Genomic DNA, 19,207 nt, shown 5'->3' on the forward strand with positions numbered 1-19,207 from the left:
TGTAACCATTCTCCTGCATGGCTACCTTGAACAGACCAACAGGCGGGGCTTCCACGTATGCACCCAACTGCTGTGGCATGCTGGGTAATGTAGTTCACATGTTATTATACTCATAACATCACACTCGGGACGAAGGCAGGGCACGGCTGGAGATCGGGGTCCCAACAGCAACTAAAAGAAAAAGACTCACGTGAGTAAATAAAAGTGCTGACAACGTCAGGAGTCTCCAAAGGATCATCAAAGTCCTGATTTAAAGGCGAGGAGCGAGATCGAAGGGAAACGCAATACTCTGGCGAGTTCTTCCGGGTAGAGATGCTCCTTATCAATAGGAAGAACCCGCCACTCAATCATCACCAGCCGCGCACCTGCCAGCGTCTGTCAAAGGAAAACACAGGACACATACAAACGGAAACCACCTTCAAAATAAAACAGGAAGAACATAAACATGACAGTACCCCCCCCTCTAGGTCGCGCCTCCAGGCGTTCTACCAGGTCTTTCCGGGTGCTCCCGGTAGAAGTCTCGGAAGAGGGAGAGGTCAAGGATGAGAGAGCGGGATATCCAAGAGTGTTCCTCTGGACCGTAGCCCTCCCAGTCTACAAGATACTGGTAGCCCCGACTTCTGCGGCGTACCTCCAGGATCTTGTGAACTCTGTAAGCGGGGTGATAGTCAATGATGAGTGGAGGAGGTGGAGGCTCGGCTGAAGAACTAAGAGGACTGGAGGTGACAGGCTTCAGGAGTGACACGTGGAACGGAGGGTGGACCTTGAGCGACGGGGGAAGCTTGAGGCGCATGGCAGTGGGACTGATGATCCTCTCAATCTCAAATGGCCCAACGAACCTGGGGGCCAGCTTACGTGATTCCACTGGAAGGGGGAGGTCCCGGGTGGCCTCAGCTGACCCTGCCCTAAAATAAAGCCAAGAAAACTCACAGTTGAAACTCCAAACTCGCACTTCTCAGCCTTAACGAATAGTCTGTTCTCTAAAAGCCGTTGGAGCGTAACACGCTCCCGTAGATTGCAACAAGTCTGAACATATCGCTCCATCAATCTGTTTTCAATCCTTATGGCAAGGCTGATAAGAGCCTCTAAACTCTCTGGTTCCTCCCTGGTGGCCAACTGATCCCTGACAGCATCATCTAAGCCCTGAACAAAAACAGTGACAAGAGCAGGCTCATTCCAACAACTCTCAGCTGCTAAAATGCGGAAACTTATAGAGTACTGTCCCACAGATTCGGCACCCTGTCTTAAATTAAGCAGTTTACGACCAGATGATGAGGAAGAACGATAAGGTCAAGGGCACAGGCAGGCAGAAAAACAAGAAAACGTACCAGGGTCAAAAATCGGGAAGGCAAAACAATCTCGAATTGGAAGTCTGAAACGTGAACCACATACTAGACGAACACGGGACAACATGTGTGACGAACCGACAAAGACTGAGGGAGAGTAAGCAGAATATGAAGACTGCCAGCAATCACTGGCAGCTGCAGAACACAAGACAGGTGGAGACAATAACAATCAGCAGGGGGAGGGACCGGAAAGGAAACTCACAGACACAGAAGGGAGCAGGTTTCAAAATAAAAACAGGAAACACCAAGAAAGACACACGAGACATAACAAAAGGGATGAATCCGTCTGAAATATTTGTTGATTCAAATGAACAAAGGGAAAGGACTTGAATTTGTGTCACAGATTCTTACACATGAATATTTTTGTGCATCATTTGGGTTCGAATGAACGACCATTTTTAGTAGGAAATCAATGCAACTCTTAGTACATATGAGTCTGAACTTGTCTGCAGTGGAGGATGAGATTTAACACATGCTGACACTGAGACCAGGTCTCATGGACATCTTTGGAAGTTACTCTCAGAGGAAAAGTATCTTCTTATGAGGAAATATGCTCCTCACTGACTGACTCTAGTTATTTATGTAAGTCAGTATTTCTATGAAGATGATTAAATCCACACATCCTTCCATCATGACTATCATTCACTTCAAGTCATGTGAGTGAAGTATGTTTTTACTTATGTTGAGCAAATTTGATGATCGTAGATCTTTTGAACCTGATCTTTATAAAAGTAGCTCGCGAACCGAAAAAGTGTGAGCACACCCCGCTCTAAAGTATTACTCTGTGAGTCTCTGTAGTATTACTTTGCGAGTCTCTGAAGTATTACTCTGTGAGTCTCCTTAGTATTACTATGCAAGTCTCTGTAGTATTATTTTGCGAGTCTCTAAAGTATTACTCCCTGAGTCTCTGTAGTATTACTTTGCGAGTCTCTAAAGTATTACTCCCTGAGTCTCTGAAGTATTACTCTGTGAGTCTCCTTAGTATTACTATGCAAGTCTCTGTAGTATTATTTTGCGAGTCTCTAAAGTATTACTCCCTGAGTCTCTGTAGTATTACTTTGCAAGTCTCTGAAGTATTACTCTGTGAGTCTCCTCAGTATTACTTAGTATTACAGCATCACTTCCGCTTCCGGTAAGCGTTTGATTGGCTGCTAGAACGTGAGCTCTTGCAATAATTGCCAAAAACAGTCGTTTTAACGACTACTTGTCCGGATATTATGCTCATATCACTAAAGATATGTCTCAAGCATCTATGATCTATGATCGTGATGCTCTTTTCAACATCAGAGAGTCGATGGAGGACTTCACTCGCGACAGTTACCAACGTCTCGTGAACGTGTTTCCTCCTTCGCTTCTCATCGACTCGGACTCTGTGGAATATCGTTTGATCTCTCGGGCGATTTCCACAAGCGATGGAGTCGGTCTGGAGTTCAGGTCAGGATGAGACGCGCAGTCGCGATCGCTCGGAACAACTCTGACGACATCGAACGTCATCGATGATTGATCGACATTCCTTGTCAAGATCATACACTTGCAAGTCCATATTTTAATTTAGAACTCAACTTATTTATTTTCCATCAAACTCTTGCTGTAGTTCTTATTTTTGATCAACTTAGATTTAAGGTATATTTATCTTTAACAAAGGTCATTTAGAGATTGATATGATTCTGTCGTTTCTAAATATATTATTTACTATTTTCTTTCCTGAAGGCATCATTTATTTATTTTTGTTTCTTACATTTTTCCAGAGTCAATTCTTTTCCCTGCTTTTTATTTTGTTTAATTTTTATAGTTGCCTTAGAACTTTAGAAGCAGCTTTAGAAACATATTTACATTTCTTATTGAACTTTTCAATTGATCAATTTAATTTTTAAATCCAAGTTTCACTTTTCATATTGTCTATGGTATCATTGGCTGCAATTGATGTAAATAAAAGTATTTTATTTCTATTTTTAATTTATTTAAAAAAATACATGTTCTTTAATTGATCAATTCTGAAAATATGTTTTAATCATAAAGAGATATTTTCTGTTCTTTGAAACTTCTCTAATGTTTGGACAATTTCCAGCCCATTTGATTGTCCTTTTAAATATATAAAACCAATATGTTCCTTCTTTTAGCATTAAGTAAAGTCTTAATAGTTTGAGGGAAGTTGTATTTTTCTCAAATCATGATTTCTTGTGTTTGGTAATTTAAACATCTTAACTATTTCACCACATGTCCAAAGAGTAGTTTCCTAAAACTACATTTGTTCATACATATATTTAAAAGTATGCTAGTCAAGTGTTTATCTTTACTCATGTTGGCTCATGTTTCTTGTTCACCTTCTATGCTATATTTCAGTCTGCAGTGGACAGTGGCTTCTTATGTCTCCCTCACTGGAGCTTCTCAACACCACCTCTGACAGGATAAGATCAGAAGTTACTAGAAGGTCAGTTAAGAATCTATTCAGGTGATGATGAGGATAATGTGTGTTTGTGTCATGAGTTGTGTATTCAAAAGAATTGTGTGAATGTCTGAGAGTGTTGTGTGAGTTCAAATGTGTTTTATGAATGTAATAGTTAATTAGATCAGGTGTCAGTCAGAGCTCTTTAATTATTTACCCACAACAGAAATACAGTATCTATTCTAGATTACTCTTTTGCTTATTTAACTAGTTTCTTTAATCAATATTCACTTCAAAGAGATTTCCTCTTGGTCTATAGTTGTTTGGTTTATTCAACTAGAGAGATAGAATGTCATATTTATTTTTCTCAGTGTTTTATTAATTTCTTTATCTATTATTTTTTCTTTGACCGTCTTACAGTATTTTTACAATTTTAGTCTAATTCAAAAGAACAATATCATCAATTTCACTCACATCAAGATGGAATGGTTTAGTATAATCTTTATAGTCTAGTCTCTATAGTATAGTCTTTATAGTCTAGTCTCTATAGTATAGTCTTTATAGTCTAGTCTCTATAGTATAGTCTCTATAGTATAGTCTCTATAGTCTAGTCTCTATAGTATAGTCTTTATAGTCTAGTCTCTATAGTATAGTCTCTATAGTATAGTCTCTATAGTCTAGTCTCTATAGTATAGTCTTTATAGTCTAGTCTCTATAGTATAGTCTTTATAGTCTAGTCTCTATAGTATAGTCTCTATAGTCTAGTCTCTATAGTATAGTCTTTATAGTCTAGTCTCTATAGTATAGTCTGGAGGTGACAAGTCAGCAGCTCTAGACAGAGTCACTTATAATTAGTTTAAATAAAATTCTGCATCAGTCGACCTCACAAGTTGTTGTTTAGTGTCTTATGTCTGCTTTCATCATAGCTCTGAGTGGATCAATCAGAGGATGTTATTCTGGGATTAACTGTTTACTGTTACATCTTAGACTCAGGAAGATATCATGTTTCTAACAGGCTAGATTTGTCTGCTTTTTCCTCAAATCACAAACAACATTTCTTAATCATGAGTCTCAGGGCCCTGTTATAATATCTATATATTATATATAGATATATATATCTATATATAATATATAGAACCTAGCTTCTCCACCAGCAAGAGCAACACGAGGGACAGAAGTGTCAGAGAGCATAGAGAACCTTGTTCAGTTGTTAGTTCTGCAGCCTCACCATCAGGACCACAAAAATGTCGCCGCAGACAAGAGTCAAGTTCATGTTTGTGACCAGATCGTTTGTCTTCATCATCACGTTCATCATCATCCCAGACATAGTTCATAGTTCAGTGTGGGGGGTCCAAAGGTCATAGGAATGAAGTCTCAAAAGTCTTTTCAAGATCAGAGAAACCATCAGATGTTCAATCACGTTGAACCAGTACAGCTCCTCCCTCTCTGGAGCAGAAGTTCATTCTTGGTGGAGAGTTGTTGAGGTTGAGTTCTTGTTTGTTCAGCTCAGAAAAATTGCTTCTATCGTAGGTGTCACCGATAGGGAACTGGACCAAAGTTCCTGGACTAAAAGCCAAAAATGCGCCATTGTTGACCAAAATTCTTTGTTTGTTTCCATCTCCTCGTCCTCTTCTCCTGCCACACCCATGCACTCCTGCCTGTGGCCAATAGGGAGCTATGATAGGACCCTAGAACTATCATCAACTATCATCTATGATAGGACCCTAGAACTATCATCAACTATCAGCTATGATAGGACCCTAGAACTATCATCAACTATCAGCTATGATAGGACCCTAGAACTATCATCAACTGTCATCTATGATAGGACCCTAGAACTATCATCAACTATCATCTATGATAGGACCCTAGAACTATCATCAACTATCATCTATGATAGGACCCTAGAACTATCATCAACTGTCATCTATGATAGGACCCTAGAACTATCATCAACTATCAGCTATGATAGGACCCTAGAACTATCATCAACTATCATCTATGATAGGACCCTAGAACTATCATCAACTATCATCTATGATAGGACCCTAGAACTATCATCAACTATCATCTATGATAGGACCCTAGAACTATCATCAACTGTCATCTATGATAGGACCCTAGAACTATCATCAACTATCATCTATGATAGGACCCTAGAACTATCATCAACTATCATCTATGATAGGACCCTAGAACTATCACCAACTATCAGCTATGATAGGACCCTAGAACTATCATCAACTATCATCTATGATAGGACCCTAGAACTATCATCAACTATCATCTATGATAGGACCCTAGAACTATCATCAACTATCATCTATGATAGGACCCTAGAACTATCATCAACTGTCATCTATGATAGGACCCTAGAACTATCATCAACTATCATCTATGATAGGACCCTAGAACTATCATCAACTATCATCTATGATAGGACCCTAGAACTATCATCAACTGTCATCTATGATAGGACCCTAGAACTATCATCAACTATCATCTATGATAGGACCCTAGAACTATCATCAACTATCATCTATGATAGGAGCCTAGAACTATCATCAACTATCAGCTATGATAGGACCCTAGAACTATCATCAACTATCATCTATGATAGGACCCTAGAACTATCATCAACTATCAGCTATGATAGGAGCCTAGAACTATCATCAACTATCATCTATGATAGGAGCCTAGAACTATCATCAACTATCATCTATGATAGGACCCTAGAACTATCATCAACTATCATCTATGATAGGACCCTAGAACTATCATCAACTATCATCTATGATAGGACCCTAGAACTATCATCAACTATCATCTATGATAGGACCCTAGAACTATCACCAACTATCAGCTATGATAGGACCCTAGAACTATCACCAACTATCATCTATGATAGGACCCTAGAACTATCATCATCTCTCTAGTTTTAGAGAAGCCCTTTCAAGTCTTTAAGTTGAATCTTAATTAGCTGTATCTGGAGCTCAATAAGAGCATTTTGTTTAACTATTTTATTTATTATGAATTCTCAGAAATCATTGACCTGAGAAACTCACTCATAATAAGATTTACCATTAAGTTAAAACAGAGTAAAGTTTCTTATTTTTCTTCCCTGTCAGGAGCTTTAACTTGTAATAATAAATAATAATAAAAACAATAAAATAAAAATCATATGGAATAACTTGAAAATCGAAAGTAATAATAATAACCAATTAAGTTAAATGCAATTAGATCTAATCAAAATATTATACTAATTAATTAAAATTAATAAAGTCAAAACAATTGTCAATTAACAAATTAGTATTTATTTATTATTATTTATTTAACTTCCTAATTAGTTGCATATATATATATATATATATATATATATATATATATATATATATATATATATATATATATATAGCACAATTGAAATAAGAGTGACTGTCTAAAGACCAAATACAACACATAAGTTAATATTCCTCCAATAATTAAAAAGATAAAAATCCAATCCTTAATTTACTAAAAATAATAAAACAATAGTACATTTATGACTAATTGTTTAAATAATAACATGTAATTTAAAGTAATAATTGAAAAATTAAGAAAACAGAATAAACTGCAATTGATTCAATTAAGTAATAATTAAATAATTACACCAATTGAGTCAGAACAATAGTCAATTAAGAAGTAAACAAAGAGAAAACCAGCAGGGGGCAGCATAGCAAATACAACACCAAAGATCAGAAATTGAGAGAAGAAGAGAAAACAGGAACTAGATATCAACAAACGTACACACGTGTAAGCAGTCAGTGACACACTTGTTTCAGATAAGCAGTATTAGCAACACAAAACACCAAAGTTACACTCAATGTGACCAATTGTGAGTTGATCGATTGATAATGTGAAATATGAAGAGAGGATGATCAAGATCATTAATACATGCAGCAGTGAGACAACCATCAATGTTAATTGTTTTCTTAACCCAATTATACCACTAATTAACTGTATATATTCATATATACCTCAATTAAGAAACAGGATTAATAGTAAAATTGTCATGTTTATGTTCTTTCCGGTTTTATTTTGAAGTTGTGTTTCCGTTTTTGGTACGTGTTCCTCTGTTTTGTCTTGACAGACGCTGGCAGGTGCGCGGCTGGGGATGATTGAATGGCAGGTTCTTCCCACAGATAAGGAGCATCTCTAACCGGAAGAACTTGCCAGAGTATTCAGTTTCTTGACCAGGTTGGCTCAGCGAAGAAGAGATTAAAAAGAAGATTATTGACCTTGTTTTCTGGAGAAAAGATTTGAAAAAAAAAAGATTGAGAAACAGAACCAGACTGAGGAGCAGAAAGAAGGAAAAAGAATAATATGTGACGTAAACTCATCGACTTCATCTCTACACAAAGAAAACTGGAGTCTTTTATTGGAGGTCAAAGGTTAAACTTTATTGACACTGAAGAGCAAACAAGAGTCACAATGATTACAAAGAAAGATTCATCCAAACACTCGTGGATCATGTTGACGCTCAGAGAGTCTCTGGCTGAACATCTGCTGGAGACACTTCCAACATCTGCACTTCCTCCACAGGTGCTGGGAGCTGCTCTCTGCTCCTCTGGACCACAACAACAACAACAACAACAACAACAACAACAACAACAACAACAACAACAACAACAACAACAACAACAACAACAACAACAACAACAACAACAACAACAACAACAACAACAACAACAACAACAACACACATCATGAAGATCACGACACTGAGCATCACAGACCGCACTAGAAGGTGATCAACCTCTGGCTCTCCGAACATTACAAGGGTCTTAGATGTGAAGACACAACGAGTGTCTTTCAGAACCACACACCAGAAGTCTCCTCTGTGTTCCAGAGAGATGTTAGTGATCACCAGGCTCGTGTTGGAGTCAAAGATTCCGTCTTTTTGTCCTCGATATACACGTGATGTTCTTCCTTCAGTTCTGTTTGTCTTCATGAACCAGAGAATCACATCAGTCTGTTTCCAGTCACATCGTAGAGTCACGTTCTCTCCTCCAGTGAAGAAACATCAGCAGGCGGGTCAGACTCAGGACACACAAACAGGAAGTAATTATCATACTGACCACTGCGATCACAGATGTATGAACCTGTGTGGTTCAAGGTCAGTGATGGAAACATCAGAGTGTAGTTGTTAATCTCTTTAACTTTCATCACTGAATTAATGATCCACTTGTGTGGTTTGTTTCCAGTGACGTCAGAGCAGTTCAGCTCCAGACTCTCTTTTTTAATAATATATCGAACATAATGTTTGATGGCTTCAGGTTCTTCTCTAGAGTCACACAAACATGATGTCAGTTCCATCAAAGTCAAGCTGCAGCTTCAATGAAAGCAACACATGCTGGTTTTCCTTTTGTAAGTAAGTAAGTAAGTAAGTAATATATATTTATATAGCGCTTTTCGAGACCAGGGTCACAAAGCGCTTTAACAATCAAAACAATACTCAAAACAGTACATACTTCAAAGATCAAGACAACACCGAGAACAACACAGGAGTTCGAGAAATTCAAGGAAAAGCCTGAACAAATAGAAACGTCTTAAGATGTTTCTTAAAGGAGTCAGTAGACTCCATCAAGCGCAAAGAGAGAGGAAGATTGTTCCAAAGCTTAGGAGCAACAGCCTGAAAAGATTTCTCTCCTCTGGTCCTGAGCCGTGTGCGTGGAACCATAAGTAGATTCTGATCCACAGACCTCAGAGCCCGAGCTGGGGTGTAAGGCTGGATCAGATCAGTGATGTAAGGAGGAGCCTGACCATGAATAGCTCTGAAAGTAAGAACCAGAATTTTAAAGTTGATCCTGAAAGAAACTGGAAGCCAGTGAAGAGTTTTAAGGACCGGAGAAATGAGAGTGATGTTTACGGAAGCCAGACTGAAACTTCTCATGGATGTCGCTCTGATCCAAGAACAAAGACAGCTGCTCACGTCCTTAAAACACACTTGTATTAATAAACCATCACATGACTGTTTGTAAATGACCTTTATCTCACGAATATAATAAGAATACGCTGAAACACAAACACGTTAAACAGGTGCAGGTGAGACACAAATACTAATGACGTCAGAGACGATGATGATGTGAAGTTACTGATGAACAGTTTTATTCTCGTTAAACTTCATCTGAAGATGTTTTAACATTTAAATAATCCACTTGTGTGATTCATATCAGACATGTTTAAAATTAACACATATAAACTGTTAGTTTAAATTCATGTTTATTTGTTTTTGTTTTTTTTCATGATCACAGAAATGGATCAATTTAATTCTTGTGCTTCATTTAAACATGATGGACATATTGAAATGGAGGCATGGAAAGGGATGAACCCGTCTGAATTGTTTGTTGATTTCGACATGGAAAAAGGCTCCAATTCGTGTCACGCACATGCTGACACTGAGCTTAAGACCAGGTCTCATGGACATCTTTGGAAGTTACTCTCAGAGGAAAAGTATCTTCTTATGAGGAAATATGCTCCTCACTGACTGACTCTAGTTATTTATGTAAGTCAGTATTTCTATGAAGATGATTAAATCCACACATCCTTCCATCATGACTATCATTCACTTCAAGTCATGTGAGTGAAGTATGTTCTTACTTCTGTTGAGCAAATTTGATGATCGTAGATCTTTTGAACTTGATCTTTAGAAAAGTAGCTCGCCAACCGAAAAAGTGTGACACCCCTGTTTTAGATCATTTAAATGGAACATTGAAGATAAATAAATACTTTCCATGGGTAACAATCATGGACTGACATTGATCTCTTCTTGAAGATGTGACTATTCCACAAAATATTCTATCATTTGAATGTAGAATTGAGAGAAATTGACCCCTGAACCTTTTCTGGAGCGGTTTGACACCTGTGGTGTAGAGAATGTCAGGAGATGAAACCATCTCACAGGAAAGAGCCTCTTATCTGTTCACCGCTACCAGGTCGTCCGTGGGAGAGAATCTCGGCGGACATTTGTCACTTTGAGGGAAAAAACGATTTAGTGGTGGTTGATTATTTTTCCCGGTATATTGAAATTTTGCACCTTTCAAAATTGACCACTGACAGTACAGTTTTCAGCCTGAAGAACATCTTTGCAAGATGGGGTTGTCCAAACAAACTCATAACTGACAGAGGACCACAGTTTTCAGGTCAAGAGTTTGCAGCCTTTTTCAAGAGCTTATGATTTTGATCATATAACTAGAATAATGCACAGGCTAATGGTGAGGCAGAGAGGGCAGTGCAAACTGCAAAACAGATCCTGAGACAGAGTGATCCATCACTAGCACTCTTGTCCTACAGAGCAACACCTTTACAAGTGACTGGAGTGAGTCCAGCTCAGTTGATGTTGGGAAGACAAATCCGCACAACTCTTCCAACCATTGAAGCTTAGATCGCAGCCTGCATGGCCTGATCTGATGCAGGTGAGGCAAAAAGATGCAGAAGGAAAGGAAAGGTACAGTCGAAACTTTAACACAAGGTACAATCCTAAACCCTTGCCGGAGCTGCAATCCGGAACTTTAGTGTAAAACTAGAGCAGGAAAAGGATCAAACCTGCGACTGTTGTTAAACGCTTTGATCCACCAAGGTCATCTATAGTCCAGACTGACGAAGGTGAAGTGAGACCAAACAGATCATCTCAGACAACGGTTTAAACACCTGAACAACCAACTGAAGGCTCGAGACTGAGAAGGAAAATGTGAACAAACGGAAGCCACAGAAGAAGATTCTTCTCCTGTCAAACCGGAGAGTCCTAAAGTGTTGAGAAGAAGTGGAAATAAAACCTCCAGAAAGATTGAAGGAGTTTGTGTCAATAAATGTTCGGAGAGAATACCCTAGTTAGATGTTAAAGGAGTGATATCTGGGATATTAGAAATGTTACGAGAAACATGCTTGAAATATTGTTTGCACAAATCTCTATTGATTTGTTCTGAAGAAAATGTTTATTAGGTTCTGGTAACACTGTGTCTCAACAGACTCAAAGGAAGGGAGATGTGGTGTTAAGGGACTATGTTTTCTATAGCGCACGGCGCATGGATACATCGGGAGTGACGTGTTGTTCTTGGTCCGAAGCTACGGCTAAAGACGTGTGTTAATAAAACTCCTACACGGATATTCCACGCTTGTTTATTTGTGACTAAATATCACTACAATATATATATATGTATATATGTATATCTTTTTTTTAATTTTCAAATTTTCAAATTTTACACCTAAAGTTTGATATTTTTATTCCAAAAATTAATACAATATTTTCATGAACTCAATATTTTTTCTAACTTGTAAGTTTTTTTAATTCAATATAAAAATGTAGGTATAATAGTGTACAATAGTATAATAGTGGTATAATCGAAGTTGATCAAGTACCTCAGAACTCTTTTGATATCCTATTACACCAACATTTTATATTGAATTTAAAATGCTGTAAAAATAAAATTGAATTTCAAAATACATTTTTGAATTATTTAAAAAAAACAAAAAACAATTTGTAATATTCTATATGAATAATACACATTTTAATGGAACTAATATCACTCATTCATTATTTATTTGTATGACATTTTATGGCAATGTCTCATTTAAAAAAAGAAAAATCTGTTTTTATTTCATTCCAATTATTATTATTTTTTGTATTTGTTATTCATAGTTTTCTGTTTGTGATTCATAGTAACGGAACATATTGTTAAGTTCACAACATCATCCTCTGAACACACCACAGTGTGTTGATCGTTCACAGAGAGAATAACAAACATTAGTTCAAACTTGAGGACGGAAGTCAATCAGTGTCAGAATATTGAACGCTTTCATGTTTCAAATGTTGACACTTTGAATTTTATTCTTGAAATGAAGCTTTTTTAAGATTTGAATTAAATATGTTTTACATTGAAAGGTACATTTTGTATAAACACAGTATATATAAAGGACAAAATAATCTAATATATTGATCTTCTTAATTAAGACTTATATTCTATACAAAAACATGTTTATACATCAGAACCAGAATTATTATTATTTCAATTGCTAGTGAATTGTTCCACCAACAGTAAAAAAAACAACGTAAAATATAAATAAAAATGTAATTATGTATAAAGTGCAGAAAATGTGCAAAATGGAAAGTATGGACTGTTGCACTAATGTTGTGTTATTTGTATTGATTTATTTATTATTAACATGTAATTTTGTGTTATTTGTATTAATTTATTCATTATTAACATGTAATTTTGTGTTATTTGTATTAATTAATTCATTATTAACATGTAATTTTGTGTTATTTGTATTAATTTATTCATTATTAACATGTAATTTTGTGTTATTTGTATTAATTTATTCATTATTAACATGTACTTTTGTGTTATTTGTATTAATTTATTCATTAATAACATGTAATTTTGTGTTATTTGTATTAATTTATTCATTATTAACATGTAATTTTGTGTTATTTGTATTAATTTATTCATTATTAACATGTACTTTTGTGTTATTTGTATTCATTTATTCATTATTAACATGTACTTTTGTGTTATTTGTATTAATTTATTCATTATTAACATGTAATTTCGTGTTATTTGTATTCATTTATTCATTATTAACATGTAATTTTGTGTTATTTGTATTAATTTAATCATTATTAACATGTAATTTTGTGTTATTTGTATTAATTTATTCATTATTAACATGTAATTTCGTGTTATTTGTATTCATTTATTCATTATTAACATGTAATTTCGTGTTATTTGTATTAATTTATTCATTATTAACATTTAATTTTGTGTTATTTGTGTTAATTTATTCATTATTAACATGTAATTTTGTGTTATTTGTATTAATTTATTAATCATTAACATGTAATTTTGTGTTATTTGTATTAATTTATTCATTATTAACATGTACTTTTGTGTTATTTGTATTAATTTATTCATTATTAACATGTACTTTTGTGTTATTTGTATTAATTTATTCATTATTAACATGTAATTTTGTGTTATTTGTATTAATTTATTCATTATTAACATGTACTTTTGTGTTATTTGTATTAATTTATTCATTATTAACATGTAATTTTGTGTTATTTGTATTAATTTATTCATTATTAACATGTAATTTTGTGTTATTTGTATTAATTTATTCATTATTAACATGTACTTTTGTGCTATTTGTATTAATTTATTCATTATTAACATGTACTTTTGTGTTATTTGTATTAATTTATTCATTATTAACATGTACTTTTGTGTTGTCACCACATAATATCCACGGTTGTGTTTACAACAATAAAAGTAGTTTTGATTGTGATCTTAGAACGAAGGTGTAAGAAAGTAAATATAAAGATGTCGATGTTATATTGAATAAACCAAAGAATATTGCATTTAGAAAATGTGTTTTTGAATTATTGGAATTAAAATATTGAACTCAATGTGTCAAATATATATATAATCTATATATTTATATATTTAGAATAAATGATTCAAAAAGATAATTCATTGATTTAGATTAACATTTCAATAAGAACAAATAATCAATCAAGTTTATTGATAAAACACTTTAAAAACAACAGTCGATACAAAGTGTTGAACAATGACATGAAAGTACTAAGAAAGCAGTTAAAACACAAAAATAAAACAAGTCAAAAGCACTAAAAACAGCTCAGAGTCTCATGCTGTGTTAAAAGAGAATAAAAGTGTGTTTTAAGACGAGATTTGAGTGAATAAAAATCAATGTTTCTATATGTACATTTTTAAAATACAGCATAACTCAACATAACACTGAATCCAAGGATCTGGTTTCTCTGATACAAGATATAGTTTGTGTTGAACTCATTTTCATCTTTACTTCTTTGGAGAAAATCTTTTTTTCACAAAATCAAATTCCTTTCAGACTGTAATATTGAATCCAAACCAAATGTACATCAATTCTTCTTCTTTCTGACTCCTCGTGGACGACTGGCTGTGTAAGTGTGTGTATTGTCAAGAATCTGATGATACGTATCACGATACAGAGGCAACCATAACATCCAATGAGATACTGTAGTAACCAGGATATATTTGTAGTACTGTGGAGTACTTGAGTAACGACTGCTGCCATCATCACCGGATCATGAAGGTGTTTATTAAAGAAGATTTAAAGAAGACTCGTCATCATCAGGAACAATCCAATCACAGAGGTTCTAATCCAGTCACATGACGTCACTGTGTCTTCACTGCGGCACAAACGACAAACGTTCTCAGAGACGTTCATCCAAACATTGAAGCTTCATGTGATGATGTCACTCCTGGAGACTCACAATCTCACTGTCGTCTACTTCAGCTTCACAAACTCACACGAGGACCAAACTATGACTCCAGCATGAAGAGGTTGAGTGAAGCTGGTCTGGACTCTGTGGAGGAGAGTCATGGTCTCAGAGACGCTGTAGAAGGACAGAAGACCTGCAGAGTGATCCAGGTACACCCCCACTGTGGAGGGTCTGACTCTGGAGACTTTAGTTTGGATGTTGTTGTGTTTAAATGAACAACCAGAGACGTGACAATATAAACTCCAAGATTTGTCATTATTACCAAATACACTTTCTATTCCTGATCTGCTGATGTTCTTGTATGAAACTGATACATCAACATCTCCTTCTGTTCTCTTCACCTCCCAGTAACAACGTCCAGTCAGAGACTCTTGACTCAAGACCTGAAGATAATTGAATCTGTCTGGATGATCAGGACGAGGCTGATGTTTTCTCATGTTTGTCACTTTCTTGTTTCCTTCAGACAACATCAAATATGAGTCTGCAGTGTTTGGATCCAGAGTGATGTCCTGTGAGTGTGTGAGGAACTACTCTCTGGTCTCTGGAAGGAACATTCTGTTGGAAGGACAACAGATGTCGGTCCACATGTCTCTCAGAAGGTCCTGGACTTGGTCTCTGCAGGCTGACACGGCTGCTGTTACTTCCTGGAAGCGACGGTGAGTTTGCTCAAGGGTCGTGGAGGAGGTCGTGTCTTCACTGACCTCTGAGAGTGAGGTCGTGTCTTCACTGACCTCTGAGAGTGAGGTCGTGTCTTCACTGACCTCTGAGAGTGAGGTCCAGTTCTGCAGGAAGATGGTGTGACTGTCGGTGAGTGACAGCTGCTGCAGCTCAGCCTCTTTCTTCTTCAGCTCAGAGATCTCCTGCTCAAGCTGCTCCTCAAGTCCTCGGACTCGAGCGTCTTCAGTCTCCTGCAGAGATCTGATCTTCTGCTCCACGTCAGGCATTCTTCTCTGGATCATCTGGATCATCTGGACGAGGGTCTCCTGACTGTCCTTCACTGCTTCCTCAGCAGAGACTCTGATGTTCTTCTGCTCCTGCTGGAGCAGCTTCACTTCCTTCTCTCTCTTCTGGATCTTCTGCTGGATCCTTCCTTGACTCTGATCCAGGTCTTTGTCTCTCTCCCTCCTCTCTGCTGTGGTCGAGACGATGTCATGATCTTTGTGTTGGTCCACAGCACAGAGATGACAGATGAGCTGCTGATCAGAACGACAGAACATCTTCTTCTCCTCCTCGTGTTCAGAGCAGATCATCTCCTGGAGCTGCTTGGACGGCTGGACCAGCTTGTGTCTCCTGAAGGCCGGAGCTTCTCGATGAGGCTGAAGATGTTCCTGACAGTAGGAGACCAGACACACCAGACAGGACTTGAGGGCTTTCATCTTCCTCCCAGTGCAGACGTCACAGGTCACATCTTCAGGTCCAGCAGAGCAGAGGTCCTCAGCTGCTCCAGTCTTCTTCAGCTCCTCCACTAACTCTGCTAACACAGTGTTCTTCTGGAGGACAGGTCTCTCGCTGAAGCTCCGTCTGCACTGAGGACACTCGTAGATGTTCTTCTCCTGCCAGTGACCTTCAACACAGGTCTTACAGTAGTTGTGTCCACAGTGAAGAGTGACTGGATCCTTCAGTAGATCCAGACAGATGCAACAAGATCTCAGATCAACTCTAGTCTCCATGTCTCTGCGACTGAAACACTCCTTCACAGGTGAACTCTTTTATAGTCTCAGTCACAAGTCTCTGCCACGATCTGCTCCAACCTGTTGATCCACATGAACAGATCCTAATATCATCTACTGTGAGGAGTAACTGAAGTATTAATATTTACCATGTGTCTCACCTGAGGAGAAATAGGACTGATCGAAACTTTCTACATTTGTCAACCTTTAGTTAATGAATGATTTGGTTTCTTTCTTTTCGAATGACATCAATCTGGAAAAAAAAGAAAAAAGGATGAGAAGTTAGTTTTCCGTGTTAAAGTCACGTTTTAATACTGTATTTGCAAACTAGGACTTAAAATTATTGATGCTATTTTAGATTCATGATAAATGATGAGACTGCGAGGGACGAGAGACGACGTTAAACATCAGAAACACGTCAGAGACAAACATGGATGTTGAAATAAAGATACATTTGGAAATATCTTCGACTTAATGCACCGAAGCGAACGTAAACAAACACTCGTCTAAATATTAAACAAACGTAAACAAACACTCGTCTAAATATTAAACAAACGTAAACAAACACTCGTCTAAATATGAAACAAACGTAAACAAACACTCGTCTAAATATGAAACAAACGTAAACAAACACTCGTCTAAATATTAAACAAACGTAAACAAACACTCGTCTAAATATGAAACAAACGTAAACAAACACTCGTCTAAATATGAAACAAACGTAAACAAACACTCGTCTAAATATGAAACAAACGTAAACAAACACTCGTCTAAATATTAAACAAACGTAAACAAACACTCGTCTAAATATGAAACAAACGTAAACAAACACTCGTCTAAATATTAAACAAACGTAAACAAACACTCGTCTAAATATGAAACAAACGTAAACAAACACTCGTCTAAATATTAAACAAACGTAAACAAACACTCGTCTAAATATTAAACAAACGTAAACAAACACTCGTCTAAATATTAAACAAACGTAAACAAACACTCGTCTAAATATTAAACAAACGTAAACAAACACTCGTCTAAATATTAAACAAACGTAAACAAACACTCGTCTAAATATTAAACAAACGTAAACAAACACTCGTCTAAATATTAAACAAACGTAAACAAACACTCGTCTAAATATTAAACAAACGTAAACAAACACTCGTCTAAATATTAAACAAACGTAAACAAACACTCGTCTAAATATTAAACAAACGTAAACAAACACTCGTCTAAATATGAAACAAACGTAAACAAACACTCGTCTAAATATTAAAACAAACGTAAACAAACACTCGTCTAAATATGAAACAAACGTAAACAAACACTCGTCTAAATATTAAACAAACGTAAACAAACACTCGTCTAAATATTAAACAAACGTAAACAAACACTCGTCTAAATATTAAACAAACGTAAACAAACACTCGTCTAAATATTAAACAAACGTAAACAAACACTCGTCTAAATATGAAACAAACGTAAACAAACACTCGTCTAAATATTAAACCTAGATAACATTCTACAAACACAAACTGCTACTTTATGAAACTCACTTCTTCACGAACACATTCAGATCCAAACGTGTAACATTAACTGGAGAAACAAACTTTTAAAGCGTGTTAAACTGTTTTCACTGGTGTCACACAAGTAACGGTCCTACGGAAACATGCAAAAAGGTTCCTAGCGAAAGCAATAATATCGCTGCAATAGTATATTAAAAAGAGACAATAGAACGTCGATGTGCACAACGAGAGCTGATGATAATAAAACAACTTACATGCTCATCTTCCGAGCGTTGAATTCACTCTTCAGGCTCCACTGGTTTATAAAAAGTCAGGCGCTTATGTCACGATCCGATCAGGGCAGGAGACCCAGATGCGGAAGTCAATATATCCACGGAGGAAAAGTTCAGAAGAAAGTCTTTAATAAATCCAAAACGATCCGTAATAGGAATGAATAGGAACAAAAACAAACACAGTCAAGCTTCAATAAGCAGACGAGGCGTGATATCCGGTGTGTTAATATAAACTTGACTCTTTATTAACATGTAACCATTCTCCTGCATGGCTACCTTGAACAGACCAACAGGCGGGGCTTCCACGTATGCACCCAACTGCTGTGGCATGCTGGGTAATGTAGTTCACATGTTATTATACTCATAACATCACACTCGGGACGAAGGCAGGGCACGGCTGGAGATCGGGGTCCCAACAGCAACTAAAAGAAAAAGACTCACGTGAGTAAATAAAAGTGCTGACAACGTCAGGAGTCTCCAAAGGATCATCAAAGTCCTGATTTAAAGGCGAGGAGCGAGATCGAAGGGAAACGCAATACTCTGGCGAGTTCTTCCGGGTAGAGATGCTCCTTATCAATAGGAAGAACCCACCACTCAATCATCACCAGCCGCGCACCTGCCAGCGTCTGTCAAAGGAAAACACAGGACACATACAAACGGAAAACCACCTTCAAAATAAAACAGGAA

At 36.6% G+C, this 19,207-nt stretch overlaps 1 protein-coding gene across 1 annotated transcript; it reads right to left on the reverse strand.

Annotated features, from left to right (window-relative positions):
* Positions 1–14,338: 14,338 nt before the first annotated feature.
* LOC148079036 (tripartite motif-containing protein 16-like) lies at positions 14,339–18,771 on the reverse strand. Its single transcript, XM_087790480.1, has 2 exons — positions 18,503–18,771; positions 14,339–16,975 (listed from the first exon to the last, which is right to left on the reverse strand). The coding sequence occupies exon 2, from the start codon at positions 16,720–16,722 to the stop codon at positions 15,580–15,582; it is 1,143 nt and encodes a 380-aa protein (XP_087646606.1). The 5' UTR covers positions 16,723–16,975; positions 18,503–18,771; the 3' UTR covers positions 14,339–15,579.
* Positions 18,772–19,207: the final 436 nt, after the last annotated feature.

Source organism: Callionymus lyra, chromosome 5 (assembly GCF_982586985.1).
Source record: "Callionymus lyra chromosome 5, fCalLyr1.hap1.1, whole genome shotgun sequence".
Classification (NCBI taxonomy): Eukaryota; Metazoa; Chordata; class Actinopteri; order Syngnathiformes; family Callionymidae; genus Callionymus; species Callionymus lyra.

Coding starts and splice junctions, on each gene's coding strand:
- LOC148079036 (XM_087790480.1), bottom strand. CDS start 16,722: ATGGAGACTAGAGTTGATCTGAGATCTTGTTGCATCTGTCTGGATCTA.